Here is a 25938-nt window from a genome sequence, read left to right as displayed (position 1 = left end):
CTTCATCTTATTTTGACCTTTTTCCTGCAAAACTAGGAACTCCAATTCTGCAGTGGAAATACAGTATTTACTCAATTAAATATTTGCCTTTTCACAAAACTTCCCTAAAGTATACCTATTCTATCAAGTAGGGTTTACTTATAACTTAACAGTTCTATAGGAAAAGGCAAACACTATAATTACTGTGTTCTGCTAATACGGCTTTAAGATCTAAGTAGCCATTTTTGTTCATCACTAACATGGGGGATGTCTTTATCTATAAGTTAAATGAGCCAGCCTATCACTAAAGCTATCAACTAGACAGTCATAAAAAATAACTTATGAACAAGGGTAGGTATTAGCATGCTGAGCATTTACTATGACCCAGAGCTGGGCATTTGATAAATATTTTATTTTACACCAACAATGCTTTAAGTAAGCATCCATATCTTGATGATTCAATGTCATAGGTACAATGAGGCACATAAGTTACAGAACTCATTCATTTACTCACTCATTGATTCACAGTGGAGTACTTGCTCTATACTGTTCTATGCCCTGCAAGACACTTGTTCTCAAGAAGCTTACATTTTCTGAGACACACAATAAACATCTATCGAGTGGAGATAAGTGGTATAAAGAAAAATAAACTCAGGTGAGGGCTGGAATGAAGAGGTAGGCAAAGTTTATGTAGGGTGTTCGGAGAAACCTCTCTGAGAAGATGTCACCATCAAAGTCTAAAGGAATTGAAAGATCCAGTAGCTGGGCGATGGTGGCAAACATACATACATACATACATACATTCATTCATTCATTCATTCATTTATTTATTTATTGAGACAAGGTTTCACTGTGCAGTCCAGGCTGGCCTTGAACTCACAATGTATCCTAGGTTGGCCTCCAACTCCCAGCAATCCTCCTGTCTCAGCCTCCCAAGCACTGGGATTGTAGGCGTGCACCAGCACGTCTGGCAATATACAGGGCGTTTAAACAGTTATAAGTACTTGAGTTTTAATTAAATGGCCAGCCATGGATGGGCTTGAGCAGAGTGTCATAATAATGAAAATTCAAACCCTGGGATAATTCCAATAACTACACTCTTTATGTCACATTATGTTGTCTCAAAGGGCTGACCCCTAAAGGAAATAAAATAGTCACACAGGGTAGGCCTGGACCTCCCAGTGTTCCATTCTGCCCCACTCCACCTACTGGCTACCTGTTCCTTCCCCTAAGGCCCTCCCACCTCCTCTATTCTAGAGTCAGCAGAGTGCCAGGCACCCTGCGGGTACATAAATAATCACTGGTCCACTGAGTCAGCCTCCTCCTTTTGACATTACAATCGTCTGCTTTAAGGGAGAAATGTGAATTAAAGTAAGTTAGGAAGAATGAGATCTGAAGTCTAAGCAAGACCTAACCATTAACTAGTGAATGGCACTGGGCAAGTCATTTCATTTCACCTGGTTTCTTTTTTACCAACTGTAGATTATATTCAGGGTAACATTTACTGAGTACTTATTATTTGTGTGGGATTTTTATTTTCTCTCATTTAAATCTTTACAACTAGGTGAGAACTAAATGAACCCTAAGCACGCCCACACTGATTAATTCTAAAATTCAGTAATTATAAAATAGTCCTGGAATGATGTTGTGCAGTTTCTTACAGCTCAAAAGATGGCTTGGAGAGGCTCCACCTGTGACTTTAACATCAGAACTTCAAGGTACAGATGGGACTGGTCTGACTACACGTACTAGACAGCAGATTGGGCTCTACCCCTCAGGCCCCTCCAAAAAAACAGTTGAATAGTTGGTTGAATATATGATGATACAGAAAGGTAAGCCCAGTTAAACAAAAGTGGTGGAAAGAGACCTCTTTCGGGCTGGGGATTTAGCTTAGTGATGTAAGTGCTTGCCTGCCAAGTGTGAGGTCATGGTTCAATCCCCAGTACCAAAAAAAAAAAAAAAAAAATAGACCTCTTCCAAACTCTAAAAGTTATTAATTACCTATCAAAATATTAAATACTCTAGGAAGAATGGGAATTTTATAAAGTATAGAAAACCTCAAATATCAGCTGTTTCCTATGTTTCTCAGACGCCTTTTGTTTGTTTGTTTGTTTCTTTCTTTCTTTCTTTTCGGCAATGGGAACTGAACTCAGGACTTGTGCTTGCCAGGCAGGTGCTGTGTCACTGAGTTATTTGCCTGGCCCTACAACTTCTTTTCAACTAGACTTTTCTGATTACCTTTGTTAAGAAGACCTGATTTTTCTGGAATTGGAGATTTGGGGGATACAGGGCTGGGAGACTTTATGAGATCATTTGCTAGCTAGACACCATAATTAATTAAGCCTTCATTAACTCTTACTGCATTCTGGAATAAGATATTTTCCAGCTGGCTGTGGTGGTACAAGCCTATAATCCTATCAGGCATTCTGAGAGGCTAAGACAGAAGGATCACAAGAGACACCTTAGTGATTTAGCAAGACTCTCAAAATATAAATAAAATAAAACAAAGTAAAGTAAAATAAAATAAAAAAGGGCTGGGGATATAGCACAGTTGGAAACCCTTGGGTTTAATAATCATCAGTACCACCACCACCCCAAAATTTATTTTTCCCCTAGAAGTTTCCAGCAAGATTCAGGTATCAGATACCCTAAACTCAAATCACAAGGACAATTGTGTCTTAGTTTACAAAAACCCAAAGAACTTTTTCTATACTGCCTTCCATAACCACCACCACCAGGGATGGTTATGGAACAGCGACTCAATGACCCATATATTTCATATCTAAAAACCATATCCTTCGATAAACTTTAAGCACAAAACAAAAGATTTGCACATATACTTATTTTCACCTGAGTGTACTTAAAAGGTCAAAAAGTAAAGTGATATTTTCTGTAAATATTTTTATCAAAATAAATAGAATCGGGCTGGGGATTTAGCTCAGTGGCATAAGCACCTGCCTGGTAAATGCTAGGTCATGAGTTCGATCTTGGGTACATTAAATAAATAAATAAATAAATAGAATCTACAATGGTTATTCTCATTAACTTGATTAATCAGAAAACTCCAACCATTCTAGTTAAATGAAAGTTTAAGTTAAATTGATATGTTAGAACATTTTGGATGAAAATAATCGGGTATCTCCTGTGCAATGCTACATACTCTTGGAAATCAGATGACTAAGCCAAATGGAAATACATGTCCTTCAGTTCTGTGTAGGCAATTTTGTTATTTTTAAAAATAAGCCTCAATTTCTCCCATCACTGACCTATCATTTTGAAAAGCAGATCCTAGCTAAAACTTTTAAAAGAAGCAAATCAATGTATTGTAGATTATAGCTAACATCAACACCAGGAACCATTCTAAGTTGAACGCTCCTTTGTGCTTTTTAGCAGATATCAGCAGAATCTGAGTTGCCAAATGAAACAATCCAAATCAAAGCCTAATCATATTGAAAGCAATTACTTTCACAGGTAGAGATTTTTTTCTCTTTATTTGATAGCGCCTGATTTGGCATATTAAAAAAATTCAATGAAAAAAAATTTTTTTTTGTCTTTTTCCTTTTTATCGGTACTGGGGATTGAACTCACGATTGCCTGCTTGCAAGGCAGGCACTTATGCCGCTGAGCTAAATCCCCAGCCCCCAAAAATGTTTTTTAAAAATATTACTTACACTAAACCTAAAAACAGAACTAACCATTTTTTTATTAGCACTACATCTCTGCAGAATCAAAAGACATCCCCACCATAATTACAATAAATGAGAAAATGAAAAAAAATTTTAATGAAAAAAATTTATAAAACGAGACAATAATAGCCTATATTTTTTGTTCTGACAATGAAGTCATCTCTGTGTTCTACACTGAAAATTTGGTTTACATTGTTTCTGTAGAATAACACAATAATGAAAATTACCTGAATTTTTAAAAATAGTCACCGTAATACCATAGTAAAACTCTGAACTAAACTGACAATAATGACAAACATTAAAGGTGTACTTTTCTATCTCCCATACGAGTGACAGCACAGGAAGTATTTAGGAGCAGTCTCTGAGTTAAGACTACCTAAATTTGATTCTTGGTTCCACCACTCCCTAAATGAGTGATCTTGAGCAAAAGGTAATGCTCCCCTGTACATGGTTCTTTACCTAAGAAATGGGAATAATAGAAAAATCTTCATATGGTTGCTGAAAAGATGAAATGACATAATATCAGGTTAAGTTTAGAATACTGTCTGGCACATAAAAGCACTGAATTAAGGATGCTGTTATTATTATCAAACTCAGGACCAAGGAGAATGTACTCAGCAGTGATAAAATCAATTAAGTACACACTGAATGCCAAGGTATCCACCACTGTGCCAGGCACTGTAGCTAGGGAGAACTGTATAATGGGAGTGTCTATCACCACAAAACTAACAGTGACTGCTCTACTTGGAGTGGCAAGGTCAAAAAGCATTAACTAAGAGCACAAAATGTAAGCAGATGCTAACATAGGAGGAACAAATGCTTACAAATTAAAATAAAATGATAGCTAATATTTCTTACTATATATACACATTTACTATATATACATATATATACACACATATATATATATACACACTTACTATACTTACTATATATACATATTTACTATATATACACATATATATACACACTTACTATACTTGCTATATATACATATTTACTACATATACATATATAAATATACACTTAGTATATATACATATTTACTATACAGCAGGGACTGTTTTAAGCAATTTATATAAATTATCTCAGTCTTCACAACCCTATAAAGTAGGTATTATTATTATTAACTCTATTTTAGATGAGAAAACTAATAGAGAAGTAAAGGCAAATGTTTACAAATTTAGTAAAAGGCAGAGGGAGAATCCAAACCCAGGCGATATGACTGTATGGCTGCCACCAAATGACTGAACTACAGTGCAGTGGGGGACACAATAAATAATATCACTCCTCACTGAGCATTTACCATGTGCCAGGCACTGTACTAGGTAGTTGCAAATACTCCCTTGTAACAACTCCATTTTTTTTTTTTGAGAAGGGTCCTGCTATGTAGCCCAAGCTGGTCTTGCACCCTCTATGTAGTCCAGGTCGGCCTCAAACTTGCAGTGATCCTCCTGCCCCAGCCTCCCCGATGCTGGGAATATAGTTGTGCACTACCATATGCAGCAACAACTCCGTTCATTTTACCTATGGGATAACAGGTAAAGAGGATAAAATCTGCTCAACATTAACAGTGGGGGATGGAGTGCTCATTCACAGTTAGGCTGACCCTGAAGTCCACTCATTATCTTTCTGACTTCATTTTATCTTTTAAAACAAAGGCAGGCTTAGTTATAAGGAGCAGGATTTAAACCCAACTTAAAGAATCTGTAGCTGAGAGTGGTGGCTCATGCCAGTAGTATCAGTATACTAGGAGGCTAAGGCAAGAGGATCACAAATTCAAGCCCAGCCTGGGCAACTCAGGAAGACCCCGTCTCAAGAAAAGAAGTTCAATTGTTATTTTTTTGGTAAACGAAATACATCAATAGGTTAGTCACTTAAAGAACAGAAATGCTGCTTCAGAGTTAACATCTAAGCTATTCTTTTTCTATATATTCATGAGCAACACCTGCCCAGACTCCTCAATCCACAATAAGCAGAACCAAATATTCTTCCTCTATACTGCAAACACATTCTTAACAATTGTTTGTACTAAGCAGCTAGCCCTAGCTGTACCCATAATGACCCATAGGCTACCCTATCTCAGGTTTGAAATGTGCTTAGCAATTTCAAACCCATGTTGGTGGTTGAGCAGATCAGGGGAAAAAGACAGAAAGCTATTCCCTCAAAATTTTCAACTGGTATAAGTGCATGCAAGGCTGCAAGACAGATACCTGTCTGCAAGATTCCATTTTGAGAGTGTGCTTGGGTCTAACGGATGTGTCTCAGAATGGTTTGGCCACTAGCCCCATCACTGTGTAGGCCCAATGCCATCCTATTCTCAATTCCTCAACAAGTAAAAGTAATCCGAAGGGAAGAATTTCAACTCACTGCTTAGGATCATAGGCTATGTACGGCAACATATGGTATAAGGGCAACATGGCATTCTAAAATGATAGAAAAGCTTCATTCATTCAAATCAATTAAATACAATTATTGAGCCTGATTCCTGGCTACTTCTCTGATCTTTTTCCCTACTTCACTCCTCTTAACCTGTAATCCGACCAAACTAGCCTCCTTGTTAGTGATTCTTCAATCAAAATCATCTTCTTTTTCTTCTTCATCTCTCAAAAAAAAAAAAAAAAAAAAAAAAAAGCCTAGAATGCCTTTCTCCACCCCTCACACAGCTCCTTCTCCCACTTCATTCAGTGTCTACTCACTCAAATGTCAACCTCTCAGAGGGACCTTCCCTGACCAACTTACTTAAAATAGCACACCTACCCCTTCTCCCTGCACTCTCCATACACTTATACTACTTTCCTTTCCTTCATAGCATTACTGATATTATTTGTATGTTCATATATATATAGATGTGCATCTATACAGACACAAGTGCATGTGCTATCAGAGCAGTTCACTGCTCTATCCTCAGCACACAGAAGACTCTCAAAAAGTATTTGTTGCATAGTGAATTGTAGCATATGCTTGGAACTGAGATAACAAGAAATACAGTGATGAATAACTAACATCCCTTGCCTCAAAGGAGGTAACAATCTAGCAGGAGAGATGGAAACATTGGAAGAAAAGAAAGTACCACAACTTCAGAGTGTTTTCTAGAGACAAAGTGTCTTCCCGAGAGTCATTTGTATACTTAAAATGTTAACAGTTACAGATCTATAATATTAATTAAAAATCATAGTCAGGCATGGCAGCACACACCTATAATCCCACACTCTTAGGAGGCTGAGGGAGAAGGATCACAAGTTTGAGACTGGCCTGGGAAACTTAGCAAGATCCTGCCCCCACCCCTCAAAAAAGAAGTAAGGATGTAGCACACTTCAAAGATTCTGGATTCCATCCCTAGCGCCGCCACAAAAATGAACACATGAATGAATACATAAATAATTTAAAAAATTAAATGAAATACTATGCTACCTAGTATTTAAATAGTAGCTATTGATATTATTAATGGTTGATTTCAATAATCCCCTTGAGTGCAACAGCCAATCAACAGTTAAATCTTAGCAATTCCATCACCAAGGAAAACTCTCCTACTGAATCTTTTTCATTTTCCTAGTCCCTAACTGATGTTCTCTGATTCCAGTCTCTTTCCCTTCCAATTCAATTTACACATTCCTAAGAAATTAAATCCAAGTCTCTCTGTTAGCACATAATGTCCTTTATGTTTGGGCTCCAACTTACCTTTTCAACATTATTTTCCATTATTTTCTAGAGTTTACCATCTCAGCTAAATTATTCTTTTCCTATATATGCCCTATGCTTTTCTACCATGTCTGTTCATCTTATTTACTATTGGAACACTCTTTTCTTTACCTTCAAAGGCTTAAACTCCTTTCATCATATTTCCAGACCCAATTCACACATCGTAATGCCTTCCCTGATCCCTACAAACTGAAAATGGTCTTTCTCCCCAAATATCTACATACTGTTATTTATACTTCTAGTTTCTATACATACTACATAGCCTGATACTCAAGTAAATACGGAATACATACAAAAAGACATTAAAATTAAATTTGGCCTCAACAAGAAAATTTCAGCCTTGGGCTAGGGATTTAGTTTGGTGGCATGAAGTCGTGAGTTTGATCACCAGTACCAAAAAAAAAAAAAAAAAGAACCTTGAGCCAGAATTTTCTGATCTAACCTGTACAACAGCTGCCTCACAGAAGAAAATTGGAACACAAAATACTATACTTTGTAACCACCAGGCTTTTTTTTTTTTTTTTGTCCGGAGGATCAAACTCCTGACCTCAGGCTTGCCAGGCAGGTGCTTATGCTGCTGAGCTAAATCCCTGGCCCAGTAATTTTTTTAAGTTTCTCCATTTATCAGGCCACATATTCTTTTTTCCACTTGCAAATTATCCATTCTTGGCCCCTTCCCATCATAAACTTTTCAACCTCTCAAATTCTACAATACACATTTCAATTTAAAAAACAAGTAATGGATTGTTCTCTCAAACATAGGATATAATTGTAATTCAGACCAACTAGTTCCACCTATTAGCAGAGTACATTCAGCCACGCTAACAGAAACACAACAACAAGCAACAAGGATGAGGACCACCATTCTTTCCAAGAAAGTTACTAGGGAATTACCTCCTGTATATAAGGCTCTGAAATGATTTTCAAACACAAGAAACAGTCTGTATTTGAGTCGGCTACAGTCTCACCCAGGCCCTAATGGTGAGCAAGGAGTTTTCAGATATGCAATGACATTCTGAATTCCACCACCAACTCCACCATCTCTTACTTGCTATGTTGCTTTGGCTAAGTCCCTGAGCTGTTCCTGTGTATCAGACTTGTTCAAAAGTGTGGCTCAACAGGAAAGGAAAATAAAAGCCTCATCTATTTGAAAGCCAAAAATGTAAACATACTCTTTCCTATAAAGATAAAATAATGTAAATTAAAATGCCTTCTGAGAAGTTATCTTTATTAAAACAAGCCAAATCCCGGTCATTGTGTGTAACCTGCAAATTCATTACAGGAAGAAGTGTGTTTTAAGTCCTCCCCAAAAGATGCATTTTCTACTTCCCTTAATTGAAAGTTGCTGATTTCTAAGGAACCAGTGGCTAAGCAGAATGCAAACCCAAACCCTAAATCAGTAAACAACCCCCGATCCACACTGGCCAAAGAGGAAAGCGAAGTGGGTGGAGGCGGATGACAGGAAGAACTCAACTGACCATTAGGCCAAGTCAAGCACTCGCTGTCCTCGAAGATACACACACACCCTCACCCTCAGGCTGTCAGAAGACGAAAACACACACGCACCCTGGGACTGTCAGTTCTGCTCCAATATTGTGAGGACAGAACTCAAGAAAGGAAACTGGAGCTAAATCTGGGGCTCGGGACTCTGGGGGGAACCGGGCCTGCCAGACGCGGGGATGACGGGCGCCGCCCCCAGAATGGAAGCTCGAGACAGCCTCAGGTGTGGCTTTGGCCGCAGCCGCGCCAGGCAACCTCACCCGGGCCGACCCTCAGGACGCCCCCGCCCCCAGGTGGCTCCCGGGCTCACTGGCTTGGCTGATCCGCTGGATGTTGCCGCTGCAGGTCTGGATGATGCTGTTGAAGTCCCGGAGCTGGGGCCCCGAAGGCCCCGGGTTCCGGTACATGTCTAAGGGTCCGTAGGACATGATGAGGAGGTGAGACTGGCTCGCCCTACTCGCCTCTCCCACCGGAAGCAGCCCGTAGACTGGACTCACAGGCTGACACAAACCGGGAAGAGAAAGGGCGGGGAAAGGGGCTGAGGCTGCGTGCGCAGTGGCCCCGCCCACACGCAGCACGCACGCGTCCGCCCCGCCCCACTCCACAGTGCGCAGACGCCGCTGGAATTGGTGGTAGCTTGGAGACAGGACTTCTCCGACCTTGGGGATGCGGGGCGGGGCGGTGACGTCCTATAGTTGAGGTCTCTGATTGGATGAGCCTGGGTGGAGGTGTTTTTCGCCGGCACACTGTGACAGGAGGCAAAAATTTTCGATTTGCATAAAATTGTACTAGATGATCTCAGCCCTTACATCTTATTCTGTTCTATTCTTAGAATTCAGGCCCAAATATGGGGGAATTAAATAACCGTGAAGCTCAGATCCGTAACCGAACAATAACCTGAAATTCTTCACTTTGCTTCCATCCCCTATGGCTTTGCAGATCACGTTTATTTCTCCCGCCATCCCTCTTCTAAACAGTAAATTAATAATTAGACCTGTTGACCATGGGTTGTGGTGAGTCCTTACAGCAACTCACTTATTCATAAGCCCTTCCATAACAAGGAATGATGCCCTTATTAATATTTTTATCTGTAAAATAGATAATAGACTCGGGCGTGGTGACGCACTCCTGTAATCCCAGATCAGGCAGAAGATCATTGCAAATTCGAGACCAACCTGGACTACAAAGTGAGCCCAAAGCCAGCCTGAACCGCATAGCGCGACCCTGTCTCAAAAAAATAAAAAAAATAAAAAAAAGATAATAGACTGTCGATTTTTTAAAAAGTTGACCTAAAGAAACTCGGCAAACTAAACATTTTCCCTTTTACAGGTGGAAAAATTAAGACCAGAGAGATTAATCGCTTTCTGGAAGTTTGACCTTAAAAGCCAAACACTAAACTGACTGTTATCGCTATTTCCCTAAAACTCATTCCTATATTCCCACATTTATTCTCTGTGTAAATTCCTCCCAACAACCTGCACATCTATTTCCCAAACCAAGATTTATTGGAGTACTAGGGTCTTAACATTTAAAAATCATTGTGGTAAGTAATTTGCAGTGTCAGAGCGCAACATTTCCATAGAAGATTGCATTTTGTGAGCCAATGGTGAAATGAAAGACACGGGATGGGATTTGGCTTTGGGAAGAGTTGGATGGTGAGCAGTGAGGGAGAACTGGCAGTTTCCTCTGTTCTCTACCTGCCTCACTCCATTCTGCTTGTGAAGTCTCTGAGAAATGCAAAGAGGAAGCAATTTGCCTGTGTGGGAGGAGCACACCCCCTCAAAAATAACACAGGTGAAGGAGCCTGTGTTCAACCTCAGAGCTTTTTCAAGTGCAGCTCTCTCTGTTTTTCATTGGGGTGCATTTACAAGATCTTTTTTTTCTCTATAGGAAGGGACATTTGGGGTTCTTTTTTTTAGTTATTAAAACCCTACTAGTTCTTTTTTTTTTTTTAACCCTACTAGTTCTTTTTTTTTTTTTTTTTAACCCTACTAGTTCTTAAGATTCATAGTTTTGTAGCAAATAATGCAGTTTATTTTATTGGTACTTTTTAGATGTACATAATAACATCATAGAAAATTTGTACCTGTATGTGATTTATCTTGATTTTTCTTTTTTTAAATGCTCCTCCTCTCCCTTCTACTCTCATCCCATTCATTTATCTAGAAATGGCTCGTTTATCCTTCTTTGTGACGGAGTAGTACTCCATTGTAAAAACAAAACACCCTCCACATATTCTTTATCCATTCACTTGTTGATGGGTATTTGGGCTCTTTCTGAGATCTAGCGATTACAAACTGTGCAGCTATAAAAATGGGTGCACATATATTGCTGTGGTCTGATGTTTTAAATTCTTTCAGGAAGATATCAAGAAGGGGAATAGCTGGGTTGAGTGGAATCTCTAGTTTTAGCTTTCTTGAGGAATCTCCACACTAATTTCCAGTCTATGCTCCCACCAGCAGTGGAGAAGCATTCTTTTTTCCCTACAGCACCACCAGCATTTATTATTGATTGATTGATTTCTTTCTTTTTTTGATACTGAGAATCCAAATCAGGACCTTATGTTTGCCAGGCAAGTGCTTATGCTGCTGAGCTATATCCCCAGCCCTGATTGATTTCTTGATAATAGCTATTCTTTCTGGGGTAAGATGGGATCTCAGCATTGTTTTAATTTGCATTTCTCAAATGACCAGTGAAGTTGAACATTTTTCTTCTATTTACTTGCCATTTCTACTTCTTCATCTCAGAAGTGTCTGTTCATTTAGATGCAAATTTTTTGAAATGGGTCTTTAAATTTGGAAGTGTAAAAAAAATAACTAGGGGAAAAAAAAATAGGAGCTGGGGATTTAGCTCAGCGGCATAAAGTGCCTGCCTAGCAAATGTGAGGTCATGAGTTTGATCTCCGGTTCCACACACACACACACACACACACACACACACACACACAAAATGGGAGATGTGGTTTTTTTAGTTCTTTGTATATTCTCGATATTAGTTCTGACGCTGCTGCTGCTGCTACTACTACTAATATTAAAGAAAAAACCCAACAACCAAAAAATAGATATTGGTCCTTTGTCTGAGGGACAGCTAGCAAAATTTTTTTCCCACTCTGTGAGTTGTCTCTTCAATTTGTTGGTAGTTTCTTTTGCTACGCAAAAACTTTTTAATAAGCTCAGATCTCATTTGATTCTTTGTGATATTTCCTGTGCATCAGGGTTTTGTTCATAAAGTCTGCCTATGCCTGTGTCTCCAAGAGTTCTACCTATTACTATCTTCCAGCAGATATTGTTTTTGTTTTAATATTTAAGTCTTTGATCCATTTTGATTTTAGTTTAATTCATGGTGAGAGGTATAGGTCCAGTTTTAATTTTTGGTATGTGGCAAGCCATTTATGAAAAAGGCTTTCTTGGGGCTGGGGATTTAGCTCAGCGGCATAAGCACCTGCCTTGCAAGCAGGCGGTCATGAGTTCGATCCCCGGTACGGATAAAAATGAAAAAGACAAAAAAAAAGAAAAAGGCTTTCTTCTAGTGAAGGTGTTTGGCCATTTGTCAAAAATAAGGTAGCTAGGGGGCTGGAGATTTAGCTCAGCGGCATAAGCGCCTGCCTTGCAAGCAGGCAGTCATGAGTTTGATCCCCGGTACTGATAAAAAAGGAAAAAGACAAAAATAAAATAAAATAAAATAAGGTAGCTGAAAGCATTTGGAGTTGTTTCTGCATCCACTGATCCTTGGGTCTGTTTTTCTTTCCCCCAGTACCATGCTGGTTTTTTTTGTTTTGTTTTGTTTTTTTTTAATCACAGTAGCTTTGTAGTATAATTTCTTTCTTTCTTTCTTTTTTTTTTTTTTTTTTGTCTTTTTCCTTTTTATCGGTACCAGGGATCGAACTCATGACTGCCTGCTTGCAAGGCAGGCGCTTATGCCACAGCTAAATCCCCAGCCCCTGTAGTATAATTTCAAATCAGGGATTTTGATGCTCCCTGCCTTGCCTTTGTTGCACAGCATTGCTTTTGCTATTCTAGATCTCTTCTGGTTGCAAATGAATTTCAGGTTTCTTGTCTCTAATTCTGTGAGGTACACTGTTGGTATTTTGATTTAGATTACAGTAAATCTGTATAACAATTTCATTATATTAGTTCTTCCTACCCAAACACAAAGCATATCTTTTCCATTTTCTGATATCCTCTTCAATATACTTTTCAGAGTACTACAGTTTTTGATATAAAGGTCTTTTACTTCCTTTTCTATTTTTTAATTAATTATTATTATTATTTTGTTTTGGATGATACCGGGGATTAAACTCATGACCTCACACTTGCTGGGCAGGTACTTACATCACTGAGTTAAATCTTTTTTGGTCTCTTTTGCATTCTTTTTTTTTTTTTTTTTTTTTTTTTTTTTTTTTGTCTTTTTCCTTTTTATCGGTACCAGGGATCGAACTCACAATTGCCTGCTTCCAAGGCAGGCGCTTATGCCGCTGAGCTAAATCCCCAGCCCCTTTTTTGGTCTTTTTTGAAGCAGGGTTTAATTATGTGGTTCAGGTTGGCCTTGAACCCACTTTGTAGCCCAGGCTGGCCTCAAACTCACAGCGTTCTTCCTGCCTCAGCCTCTCAAGTGTTGGGATGACAGGCATATGCTACCGTGCCTGGTTTACTTTGTTAGATTCCTAGGAATTTCACTTTTTGGATGATGTTGTGAAAGGTGTTGATATAGGGGGAATGAAACTCCCGAACTACTATGTCCGGTATGAGTTTGTGTTCTCTAAAATTGAAGAATGAATTTTAGCAGCATTGGAGGTTAAGAGTAGAATATATTTATTGAAAGAAAGAAAGCTCCTGTCTGAGAGAGACAGAAGGGGTCCTGAGTGGGTTGCCAAGGACTCTCTTTTCCAGGGACTTTTATAGCGTAAAATCACGGGATGAGACGGGTTTAAAATGGGGAAAACTGAGAACTTACACGTCAGATGGGCATGAGGTGGGACAGAACTATGGTTAATAAGATTAATAGTTCAGGTAAAAATGATTTCATTAGGGACAAATGAGAAGTGAGTCATGCAGAAAGCAGGCATTCTTAGAGAGCAGTGACTCTTTCCTAGGGGACTGGGATGGTGACTCCTGGCTTCCTCAGGGTGATAGGGAGCTATTTAGAATATCAGTCCTTAGGATGTGGATGCATTTGTTTGATCTTTTGTCTTGACTGGCTCACAGCGGAGATGCCTGTCATCCCCCACATTTGTAAGGTATCTGCTCTGACCCGTGGCCTGGACCTATCCCTATCTCACTGCCTATAATGTTTCTAACTAACTCAGCTGCCTGCAACAGTGTTGCTTCCCTAATTTTTCTGTCAGCAAATTTGTTATTTGTGTACAGGAGTGTTATTGATTTTTGAGTATTTGACATTGTATCCAGTTACACTACTGAATTTGGTTATTAAATCTAGACATCCTAGCCGGATGTGGTGGCTCACGCCTGTAATCCCAGCACTCGGGAGGCTGAGGCAGGAGGATCATTTCGAGTTTGAGACCAGCCTTGGCTACATGAGCTCAACGCCAGCCTGAACTGCACAATGAGACCCTGTCTCAAAAAGACAAAAAAAAAAAAAAAAACAAAAAAAAAAAATCTAGACATCCTTTGGGACGTTTTTTGAGTCTTGAATTATATAAATTGCACTTTCTGTATGGTATTTTGGATTGAACTTCACCCTGAGCTACATCCTCAGCCTTTTTATTATTTCTTATTTTGAGACAGCATCTCACCAAATGGCTAAATTGTACAGGCTAAGCTCAAACCGGCAGTCCTCCTAGCCTCCTTCCCCAGCCTCTCAGTGCTGGAATTAGCATGCCTCACCAGGGCCAGATAATTGGGTTTTTTTTTTTTTTTTCTTTTTTCTTTTTTTGGTACCAGGAATCAAACTCAGGGCCTTGTATTTGCCAGGCAGGCATTGTGCCACTGAGCTGTATCCCTGGCTGTGATTGTACTTTTTTACCTGGAAAAATAACCTTGAGATTTTTGTTTGTTTGCATTTAACACTATTTAAAGCGATGCTCTGTGGGTAATATTCTCCTAGAAATTGAAGATACAGTTGTCTTTTTTTTCTATATAAAATAAAAATGAGCAGGGTGTGGCAGCACATATTTGTAATATCAGCACTCTGGAAGGCTTCAGAGCCTGCTCTCTGGGGTAGATCTGAGGCATCAGGTAAGCAAGAAAATAGTTGGGGAAAAAAGGAGGGCCTGCCTTGGAGCCCCTTTCTGGGACTAGATCCACCTGGTGAGTTAAACATTGGCCTAGGATCAGGATGCATGAGTCTAAACACAATGGAAAGAGTAACCAAGTAACCTGGCTTTAACACAACCAGTCCCTCAGCAGGTCCCTAACTGTTTTTCTACAACCCTTGGCCAACCAACCCCAACCCTAATTATCACGTCACTGACTATGCAGACTTGATCTCCCTGTGGGCTTTGTAACCCAGAACAGTTTCTTCCTCTAAGAGCCATAAAAGGTCAAAAACTCCACCACTCACCTCAAACCCTAAGACAAAACCTTCAACACCAAGCCCCTCTTGGGGCCTTGAGCTCTTCTTCCTGACATGCTCCCACTCTGTGGAGTATATCTTGTCATTTTTCTTTCAAATAAATCATTAATCCTGCTGCAATTCTTGGGTGTCCTGCTCAATTCTTTGTTTGCAACATCAAAGAATGAGCCTGGACAAGACCCCCAGCGGGGTAACAGGAGGCCTGGAGCTCAGCCTAGGTAACTCTGTGACTTAGCAAAACCCTGTCTCAAAGTAAAAGACAGAAAACTCTAGGGCTGTAGCTCAGTACAAAGGCTCTGGATTCGATCCCCAAAGTTGTATAAACAAAGAATTGAGTAGTTTTTTCTTCTGCATATCTCTCATAGCACTAAATTTGTGCCTTGAAAATACTCAATATCAAATAAACATTTATTAAAGCAATATGTGAATAATACAAAATAATTTTAGCATTTCTTAAGTGCCTAGTAGGTACCAAATGGAACAAACATTTTGCACTCACAATTAGTAAGCTCTGAAATAAAGCCCATCTGATAAAGACCACCTGTGGTCTGACAAAGTTGAGTTTATTAATTTGCTGCTGCCAAGGAAACCGCACAGAAGAGGAACCATGTGGTATGTCACCAAGATGGGAAGAAGGAAAGTTACTCTAGAATTTGGAAGAAAGATGGAGTGCAGGTAAAATTTAAAAGAAGCTGTTTTGGAAAGGGTTTTTTTTCTTCTGTTCTTTTTGGCATTCTGGGGATCATCCTTAGGGCCGTGAGCATGCTAAGCAAGTGCAAGTATGCTGTGACTGAGCCATTTCCCCAGCCCAGAAGCAATGTTTTGATAGCTTATGTATAAAGGGATTATCATCAAGCCTGAGCTAACCAGAGGACCGGGGATCCTGTTTCCTTGGAAACTACAAGTGAAGATAAATGTGGAATATTGTATTTGGAAGCCGCTTATCTGAAGCTCTACACCTGGGTCAGAAATTGAGGCTGCTTCTCTGTGTCAAAGTAACTCAGATCTTGTAGGGAGGAATGGAATATTCTGTTCTTACTGACAGTTCAAACAGCACATTTTCTGAAAATCTCAGACTGTAGCGATTAAGATCTCTCCAGTTTTTTTTTTTCTAATTACAAAAAGTCTTTTTACATTTACCCCATCAAGGTGATATTAGTGCCCTGATACAGATAAGGAAGCAGTATTCTGGAGTCTAGAGGTATCTAGGTGCTTGGCCAATACATGAACCAGTAAATGGCAGAGTCCAGCTTCATATGTATCCTACAACCCAACAATTCTTCTCCTAAGTATATACTCAATTGATTTGCATACATATGTGTTCCAAAAGCCGTGTTCACAGCCGACTTTTTTAGGACTGAACAGCATTTTTCAGTACTTAATTTTTCTGAATTATAACTGATATATAACAGATTGCACAAAATATCAAATGTTCAGTCCAGTGAATTTTGAAACATGCACTCATGTTCAATACCAGTGAAACCAAGATAGAGATTTTCATAATCATCCCAGAATTTTTTCTCAAATTATTCTCCTTTCCAATTAATTACCCTCACACCCAGATACTGCTTTCTGATTTTTATCACTGCAGATTACTTTTTCCTGTTCTTAGACTCCATGTTTTATATATTTAGTATATGTCATTTTTTTTTTTTTTTCTTTTTCCTTTCTATCGGTACCAGGGATCGAACTCGCGACTGCCTGCTTGCAAGGCAGGCGCTTATGCCGCTGAGTTAAATCCCCAGCCCCGTCTGGTTTCAATGAATATTTCTGAAGTTTATTCATAGTGTATATAAGTTATTTGGTCTTTCTTATTGATGGGAAAAATCTCATAAGTGTAGTATAATTTAAATATATTCTTATTGCATGTGATTAAAAGTCAGATAATAGTTCTGAGGAGATAGGGAGTGCGTAGGAATGGGCATATGAGATGAGTCTACAAAATTCTATTTCTGGGTGTGTTTCCATTGGAGTGTTTGCTTTGTGTAAACTCATCAAGGTGTTTACTTGTGATGTGTGGCTTCTTCTGTATGATGTGCCTTGGCAGCAAGTCTACTATTTTAAAGCTGAAGCATCACTCTCACCAGTAAGCTTTTTGAGAAGGGAAGTAGGTCGGTGGAGAAATTAAGTTACAAGTAAGTCTCCATCAACACTATGGCACAGAAACCATCACTTTGGACACAAGTGTGACAAACTCATAAAACTAAACACAAATGTTCCATGCAGCCCAGCAATCCCAACCCTAGGTGTTACACGAGAAGAATAAAAAGATGTATCGACAGAAAGACCTGCATGTAAATGCTTAAGGCAGCTTTGTTCATAATAACCAAAAAAAAAAAAAAAAAATAGGAACAGCTGATGCAGAGAGAGAGAGAGAAACAGTTATGTCCTATCAGCTGCTGCTCCTGAGTAGATAAACAAGTTGTCAGTACATACACACTGGGGCTGGGGATATAGCTCAGCGGCATAAGCGCCTGCCTTGCAAGCAGGCAGTCGTGAGTTCAATCCCTGGTACCGATAGAAAGGAAAAAGACCAAAAAAAAAAAAAAAAAAAAAAAAGAAAAGTACATACACACTATGGAAAACTATCAGCTATGAAAAGAAACCACTAAACTGGGGGTTGTGGCACATGACATGCCTGTCATCCTAACACTCTTGGAGGCTGAGGCAGGAAGATCAAAAATTTGAGCTCAGGTAGCAGGGGATTTAGCTCAGGGGCATAAGCGCCTGCCTGGCAAGCACAAGGTCCTGAGTTTGATCCCCAGTGGGGGGGGGGGGGATGGTTTGAGCTCAGTCTGGCAACTTAGCAACCTAGTGAAACTCTGTTTCAAAACAAAAAATAAGGGATGGGGATGTAGCTCCATGTGAAGGCCTTGGAGTACCACAAAAAAAGGAAAACAAAACCTACTAAAACATGGGATAAAATAGAGACATGCAATAACATGACTGAATCTCAGAAATACATGCCACATGAGATGGTGGCACAAAAGGCCACATACCATTTATGAGTCTGTTAAAGGCAAAGCTTTAGGAATAAAAGTCAGATTGATGTTTGCCAGGGGTGGACGAAGGGAAGAGGATTACCAAAGGACACAGGGAAGTTTTGGACATGATGGCATATTTTATATTTTGCTGGTGGTGATTACACAACAGCATACATTCACCAAAACTCAGTGATCTGTTCACGAAGGCACGGTGGCGCATACCTGTAACTCTAGCACTCTGGGAGGCTGAGGCAAGAGGATCACAAGTTTGACTTTAATCTGGGCAATACAGCATTTTTTTTTTTTTTTTTTTTTTTGTCTTTTTCCTTTTTATCAGTACCGGGGATCGAACTCACGACTGCCTGCTTGAAAGGCAGGTGCTTATGCCGCTGAGCTAAACCTCCAGCCCCAGCAATACAGCAATTTAGCAAAAACCTATCTAAAAAAAGGTAGGGAATTGGAATGTAGTTGAATGCAAAAGCACTGGATTCAATACCCAGGATTGCCAAAATAAAAAGGAGTTATAGCTTGTCTTTCTCAGCTCTGATTTAATTTCAGAATCGACTCCCTGTGTGACAGATTGTATAAAATGGTCACCACAGTAGCTCCTGTCCTAATGCTTTTCTGCTTTCCCATCAAGGGAAAGGATCTGTTTGTTCTTTCCTTAGATTTGTGTGGGCTTCTTTTTTTTTTTTTTTTTTTTTTTTTGTCTTTTTGTTTTTTATGGGTTCCGGGGATCGAACTCATGACTGCCTGCTTGCAACATGAGCTAAATCCCCAGCCCCAGATTTGTGTGGGCTTCTAACTGCTCTGAATAGGGCGGATGTGTGCTTGGAGTTTTGAAAGCCACAGAAGGCAGTTCATGACCTTGGGGCCACCGCGCTGGGCAGGCAGAACCCATGGAGGGGTCACATCAGTTCCCTCATCAGCGCTACCAGGCCTCCATTCACTGTAGCCCAGGTGCTACAGTACAGGACACTGAGCCTCTGGAAGGAGGATTCTAGCCTTAAAGAGTGCCCTTGGGCCTTAGAATCTTTCTGAGAAGATTCAAATGTCTCCACAGCACCCCATCTAAATTCTTGGACAGAAGAGCCGACAGACATATTAAAATGATTTTTTTGGTAGTACTAGAGATAGAACCCAAGCTTTACACTGAATAACATTCCCACCTCTTTTTGTTTGAGATAGGATCTACACAGAGAGTGGCTTCAATTTATAGTGATCTTCCTACCTCAGCCTCCCAACTGCTGGGATTACAGGAACTTGCTATGTGTTTTTTGGTGCCAGCAATCAAACCCATGACATTTGCCAGGTATATTCTGGGCTGCCATGTTTTGTTTTTGTTTTTTTTTTAACTGGGGATCAAACTCATGGCTTTGCGTTTGCCAAGCAGACACTTGCGCCACTGAGCTAAAACTCCAGCCCCTGCCATGTGTTTTTTAAGCCTGAGCAAATGGATACATTATTTCACACAGAAATAGAAAGAAATGTCCAAATGGGGAGGGGAACAAGGAAGGGGGAGGAGGAAAAGGAAGAAGGAAAAGTGGGAAAAAAATGACAAAAGAAGTAAAAAATGGAAACAAGAGTTTGTAAATGAAGGCATGAAGGGTTGGAGGATGGGGGAACAGAAAAAAAGAAATGTTATATCATGTATAGGTACACATTGTCTGTGATGAATATGGTCATGCATTTTTTAAATGTACCAATAAAATCTAATTAAAAAAGAAAAAAAATTCACACAATAGTTATAAACAATCTGTAAAGTAACTTTATTTAGAGCAAATAACATTTTATAGGTTAGGATGACCAAAATGTGACAATGACAGTTATCTGAAAGGCACCTTTTTGTTTCTGAGACAGGGTCTTGCTATGTAGTCAGGCTGGCCTTGAACTTATAATCATGCTCCTGCTTCAGCTTCCCAAGTGCCAAGATTATAGGCTTTCACCTGGCAAAAGGCACCTGTTTCTAATATAAAAATGTACTAGTGCTAAGATTTCAATCTAATTAGTACATTTGTTTCTTCCTTTTGAGCTGGCAATTCAAAATGCTTTTACTCACTCCTTATGAAGATTTATTCTGTACTCCACTGTATTTTGGATGACAATGGTAAACATAAAAGACAAGGAAAAACTGGTATGATGTTGTCCAAATTCCACTTGATGGAAGCCCCACAAAGATGATAACTGCTGGGGTTTTTCTGGTTTTGAGTGTGAGGTTTCCTTGAGACAGGGTCTCACTATGTAGTTCAGATTGACCTTGAACTCACTGATTCTCCTGCCTCACCCTTCCTTGTGCTGGGATTACGGGCTTGGACCTCCACACTCAGTTGTGGGTTTTTGTCACTGCTGTAACCCTTCTGCCTGGCATACATGAAGTACTGGAGTTGGGTAAACAAAATCAAAGGGAATGAATTTATCATCTGATAGATATGAAACTTGTTAGTCTAAGAAAAATATTGTCTCCAGGGTGAAAGGACATACTGGCTATGTCTATTGGTGAACCAGCAAAAAAAAACGTCCAGCTTGGGAGCTGAGGTACAAGGATCAAAAGTTTGAGTACCATCTACGCAATGTAGTAGAATCCTATCTCAAAATAAAGCAAAAGGTAGGGGAGCTCAGCGGTAGAGCACTTGTCTAGGATGCGTACAGCCTTGGACTTGACTTCCCAGGAAGACAGAGGGAGGGACTGGCATAGGTCTGTAATCCCAGCAGGCCAAGGCTGAGGCACAGCCCGGCAATTTAAGAGAGACCCAGCCTCAATTTTTTTTGTTTTTTAAATAAAGCCTGGGAAAATAGTTCAGTACAAAAAGCCTGGATTCAATTCCAAAATTCCAAGGAAGGAAGGGAAGAAGGGAGTGAGGCAGAGAGGAAAGAAAGGAAGGAAAAAAAGAAGACAAGAAGCAGAAATTACACTTATCAATATGAATTTTATTAACACACATTTGTCAAAGTCTGTACAAACCAAAACATTCCTGTGTTTTAAAATGTCCATTATTATAAATATACAAAGAAACAAAAGGTGTTACCAAAAGTTAGCTACTCAGCTTTATGGTAAACTATCATGATTTTTAAAAACCAAATTTTAAGACCGAGGTTTCTTTTTTTCCTTTTAGGAACTTACAGAAAGTTAGAAAATGTGTGGGTTTGCTTTATATTAAATGCCAAGACTTTAAAAAAAGATTTAGTATAAAACTAAATGTGTTTTTTGTATTGTCATACTTCATACAGCAGAATTTCTCAGTCTTTTAAATTTAAAAAAAATTATGACTGTCATTTTTTCCATGATCTTTTCCCAATGCAAATGCATCTGAAAAATATCTTTACCCAAAAGTTTCTCATTCAAAAAAATTTACAGAACTGGCCAGGCGTGATAACACGCCTGTAATCCCAGCACTTGGGAGGCTGAGGCAGGATCGCTGCAAGTTGTAGGCCAGCCTGGGCTAATAGTGAGTTCAAGGCCAGCCAGAACTACACAGCAAGACCTGTCTAAAAAAAAAAAAAAAAAAAAGAAAAAGAAAGTTAGAAACTATTTAGCACTGCAGTTTTCCTTGCTTAGAAGGAAAAATTATATCCCCTACTAGGGTGATATATAAACATGGTCCATGGTATCTCTCATCAGAAGGAAGCCATCCACTTCCACATCTTTGTCTTGTTATATTGTGTGGTTCTACTTAATGCAAATGTTATCCTAAATCATACAACATTTGCTTCTGACAAGTTACATTTACTGCTACTGTTTTCATAGACTGATGTACAATGTCATCTGCGCTCATCACCTTTAACTCTAAACACTTTATGACTCCGGGATAGCTGTTCCTGTCCTATTTCATGGCACAGACTATACATCCCTAATTTATTTCTGAAACCTCCCTTTAAGGACCTGAGAGTACAGCTAACAATGCAAATGTATTCACTTTCTTGGAGAAGCAAATCCATAGGCCTATTGACTGGAGAAAACAGAGCACATCCAACTCTGGCTGAAGGCACCCTGCCTCTGAGCATCTCTTGTTTTCAATACATTGCCACTGAGAGCAGGAAGTGTACAGACTAGGGTGGGTGGAACAGGAAGAGGGTACAGTGACATCACTTCTCCCACTAAGACCCATACCCACACTTCGATAGCTTGTACTGACCCCTGAAATGTTTTACACTTCAAAGACTCCATTTTGGTTTTTTTTTTTTTTCAGTACTGAGGATTCAACCTAGGGCTTTGCACTGAGTTATATCCCCAGCCCAAAGACCTTATTTTGAATCTGCTCATGTAAAAAGAAGTTTTCTGACAATAGCTCAGTATGACAACTGGTAAGTATAGGGTATTAAAAAACAAAAAGTGGCAGTGTGAGAATTTAAAACCAATCATGTAAAAGAATAAGAAAAGGGTGGGGGAGGGAAGTGTCCAGTATAACCTGGACAACCTTTCTTTCTGCCCTTACTGAAAAAGACAGACTGTTCAAATCTTTGCAACCTCCTTTAAGTATCTCCTTAAATGCTCTTCCAAGAAATCCTCCAAAAGGCACTTAACTCCATACTTATGCACTGAATTCACCTTAGCAATCAGTTTTTAAGGTAAGAAAACATCTGATCCTTTTACTAAAAGTTAGAGTACAGGACTGTTTCTTTTTCCCCCAAGAAGCATCACTTTTTACAAGAAGAACTTACCTAGGCTACCATTTTTCCTTTATCAAGAAAAGGTTTCTTTTTTTAAAAAATAAATAAAACTCTGGCTATACATAGTACAAAGTTCATACATAATATACCTGGAAAAAACCCCAAGAGTATACCCTGAAGCAAAAGGTTTACTGGAGAGAGAAAGCGTCTCTCCTTGTACCAGTCTTAAGGTGGCAGTTTTGCAAAGTTCAGAGGTGGCAGTGATAGATACTTAATGCTGAACTATTTGCTCACAGGTATGGCAGGATGCAAGGATGGACAGAAAAAAATCATTCTGCACATAACACTGAGCAGTGACCACCACACAAAAAACAAAGAATAGTACCAAAACAGAGACAGACAGAGAGAGAGAGAGAGGAGGAGGGGGGAGGGAAGGAGAGAGAGAAAGGAAGCAAGGACAGGGAGGTGAGAAAGAGGAAGAGTGGAAGGAGCTGACTGAGAGAAAGAAGAGGTGAGCGTGACACACAAACACTCAAGCATGCAGTCATAACACAGCACGACCAGGTGTTTCCACTCAGCCCACCGCACGCACACACACACACACACACACAGAAGGGTGACTATAGTAAAATGGAGATTTCTTCAGAAAGCTCGAGGTTCCCAGAGAACAGCCAGGTCTCTAAGCCTAACCCAAGGTGACGCCATCAGCCCTGCTGGGCAGCAGCCTGTGGCCATCATGGAGAAGTTATAGCTCCTGACTTCTCAGACTTCTTGCTCTTGGACAAGGCAGCTGCTTGCTTCAGGAGCTCTCGGTTTTTGGCCTTAAAGAGAAATAAAATTAAGTTTAATGGATAGTAATAATAAAAAAAATAGTAGCATACATTTTCCATGCAGATATGCAAGCAGACAATGTAGAAGTACAAGAACAAGAACAGTGTCAAGTCTGCAGAAGACCATATGGATGATTCTCCCTTGAATACAGAAGAATTACTTCTACTTTAGCTAAATCTGATTTGCTTTTCCCTTCAATTGGCTCTAAACAGTGTTAACAGGGCTAGTTGAGGTATTGATGTGTAATCTCTGAAGCCAAGCACAGTCCTGTTTCTCCCCTAAATGGCTGAGCCCAGCGGATGCAGAGCCAGTGTCAACTGGGTTCCAGCCTCAAGATAAGAGGGCATGACTCCCCATGTGTAAACATAAAAGTTCACACATCAGAAACTGAACCAACAGCCCCCTAAATGTTAAATGCTACCCTAGTCGTGTTATGCAGACTGGCTTTTCTGCATTCGCTCCTCTCTGCGCATTTCAGAGGTGCTTTCTGGCCTCCTCGCTAGCTCAGAGCATTCACCTATTTCCCATTCTCCCAGTCACTCAGCCTTGAGCCACTCCCTTCTTAATGAATTAATAAAATCGGGGTTAGGTGCTGGGTCGAGGCCTTTGTTCTGTGAACCTTCATCTGGACTGGACTCAGGACTCCTTGACTACCTTTAACTGTAAATATGTCTTAGTCTTTATTCTCGCCATAGGTTGCACTGGGAGTGGTAGATTGGAATTAACTCACCAGAATTCTAGTAATATTTCCATGGGATTAAAAATATAAACTTTCGGGGACTGGGGATTTAGCTCAGCGGCATAAGCACCTGCCTTGCAAGCAGGCGGTTGTGAGTTCGATCCCTGGTACCGATAAAAATGAAAAAGACAAAAATAAATAAATAAAAATAAACTTTCCAGACCTCAAGGACAGTAAAAGAGCTTTAATGCAATTTCAGAGGTGGAAAGTAGCAGAAAGCTCCAGGGCTTGACACTTGGTTCAGAGAAAACAATATTTGCTAGGCGCCAATGAAGGTGTTTCTGTCTCTAAGGTTCCACTGTTGGTTTCTTTTAATTAATTAATTTATTTAGACAGGGTCTCACTTTGTACTTAAGGCTGGTCTTGAACTGACTATGTAGCCTAGGCTGGCCTCAAACTCATGGTGACACTCTTGCATCAGTCTCCCATGTGCTAGGATCACTGGCATGTGTTACCGTGCCTAGTGGACCTACTGTTTTAAGTGTTCTATTTATTTATTTTTAATTTTTGGTACCAAGAATCAACCTCAGGACCTTGCAGGCATTGTATCACTAAGTTATAACCTGGCTCTCGACTAGACCCACTGTTTTATTAAAAGTATGCTTTACTCAGTACAAACAAACCAGGGAGTCCTTTAATGAACTGGAAAAATAGAAATTAACTCAGACATTTAAAATCCTACTAGGTACCCTAAAAAAATCAAGAAACACATTTATTTTATTTATTTTGGTACTGGGGATTGAACTCATGACCTTGTGCTCGCCAGGCAGGTGCTTATGTCACTGAGCTAAATCCCTGGGCCATAAGGAACACATATATTAATCCTACTATTTTTGAGAGGAAAAGATAGAACACATTCAAGAGTAAAACAATAAAATACATCAAAAATGATTCATTAATATTTTGTGATGCATCAATATTTTGAAAAAAAAAATTCCTGAGATGAATAGTTAAAACACAATCAGGCAGGGGCTGGGGATTTAGCTCAGCGGTATAAGCACCTGCCTTGCAAGCAGGCAGTCGTGAGTTCGATCCCCGGTACCGATAAAAACTAAAAAAGACAAAAAAAAAAAAAAAAAAAAAAACCCACAATCAGGCAACTACCCCAGGCCACCACACAAAGTAAGCAGAGTCACCTGCAATTGTTCTGTGACTTCTTTATGGGTTTTTTCCATCTGGTTCATCTTGGCCCTCATCTGAGATTCCTGGTACTGAAAATCAGCCTTCAACTCTGTAATCTAAAGGATAAAAGGTAGTGACTAGAAGAAATTTCTGTGCAATGAAAAATGTTTCGGTATTAGACAGCTAAATGGTCTCCGAAATTCATGAAATCTCCAGGGCTCTCCCACAGATCTATACCTACAACAAGCCAGGAGGT

The 25938-nt window shown here is 39.6% G+C and overlaps 2 protein-coding genes across 3 annotated transcripts in view; both read right to left on the bottom strand.

Moving 5' to 3' along the window:
* The window catches only part of Ppp1r8 (protein phosphatase 1 regulatory subunit 8), a 60653-nt gene extending 51227 nt beyond the window's left edge, over window positions 1–9426 (bottom strand). Inside the window, exon 1 of the mRNA XM_003471276.5 lies at window positions 9178–9426. Within this exon, the coding sequence (XP_003471324.2) occupies window positions 9178–9295 (118 nt within the window). The 5' untranslated portion in view covers window positions 9296–9426. The remainder of the gene's footprint in view (window positions 1–9177) is intronic.
* An 11863-nt stretch (window positions 9427–21289) lies between these two features.
* Fam76a (family with sequence similarity 76 member A) overlaps window positions 21290–25938 on the bottom strand; it is a 31548-nt gene continuing 26899 nt past the window's right edge. For both annotated transcript variants that reach the window (XM_063235873.1, XM_003471277.5), the window contains 2 exons: window positions 25697–25798; window positions 21290–23811 (listed from right to left, as the gene is read on the bottom strand). In XM_063235873.1, coding sequence (XP_063091943.1) covers window positions 23725–23811; window positions 25697–25798 — 189 coding nt within the window. In that variant the 3' untranslated portion in view covers window positions 21290–23724. The remainder of the gene's footprint in view (window positions 23812–25696; window positions 25799–25938) is intronic.

Source organism: Cavia porcellus, unplaced genomic scaffold (genome assembly GCF_034190915.1).
Source record: "Cavia porcellus strain 051 isolate PalLab524CR breed Dunkin Hartley unplaced genomic scaffold, mCavPor4.1 scaffold_25, whole genome shotgun sequence".
Lineage (NCBI taxonomy): Eukaryota > Metazoa > Chordata > Mammalia > Rodentia > Caviidae > Cavia > Cavia porcellus.
The sequence above is the reverse complement of the archived record's forward strand: the minus strand, read 5'-3'. Positions and strand labels throughout refer to the sequence as shown.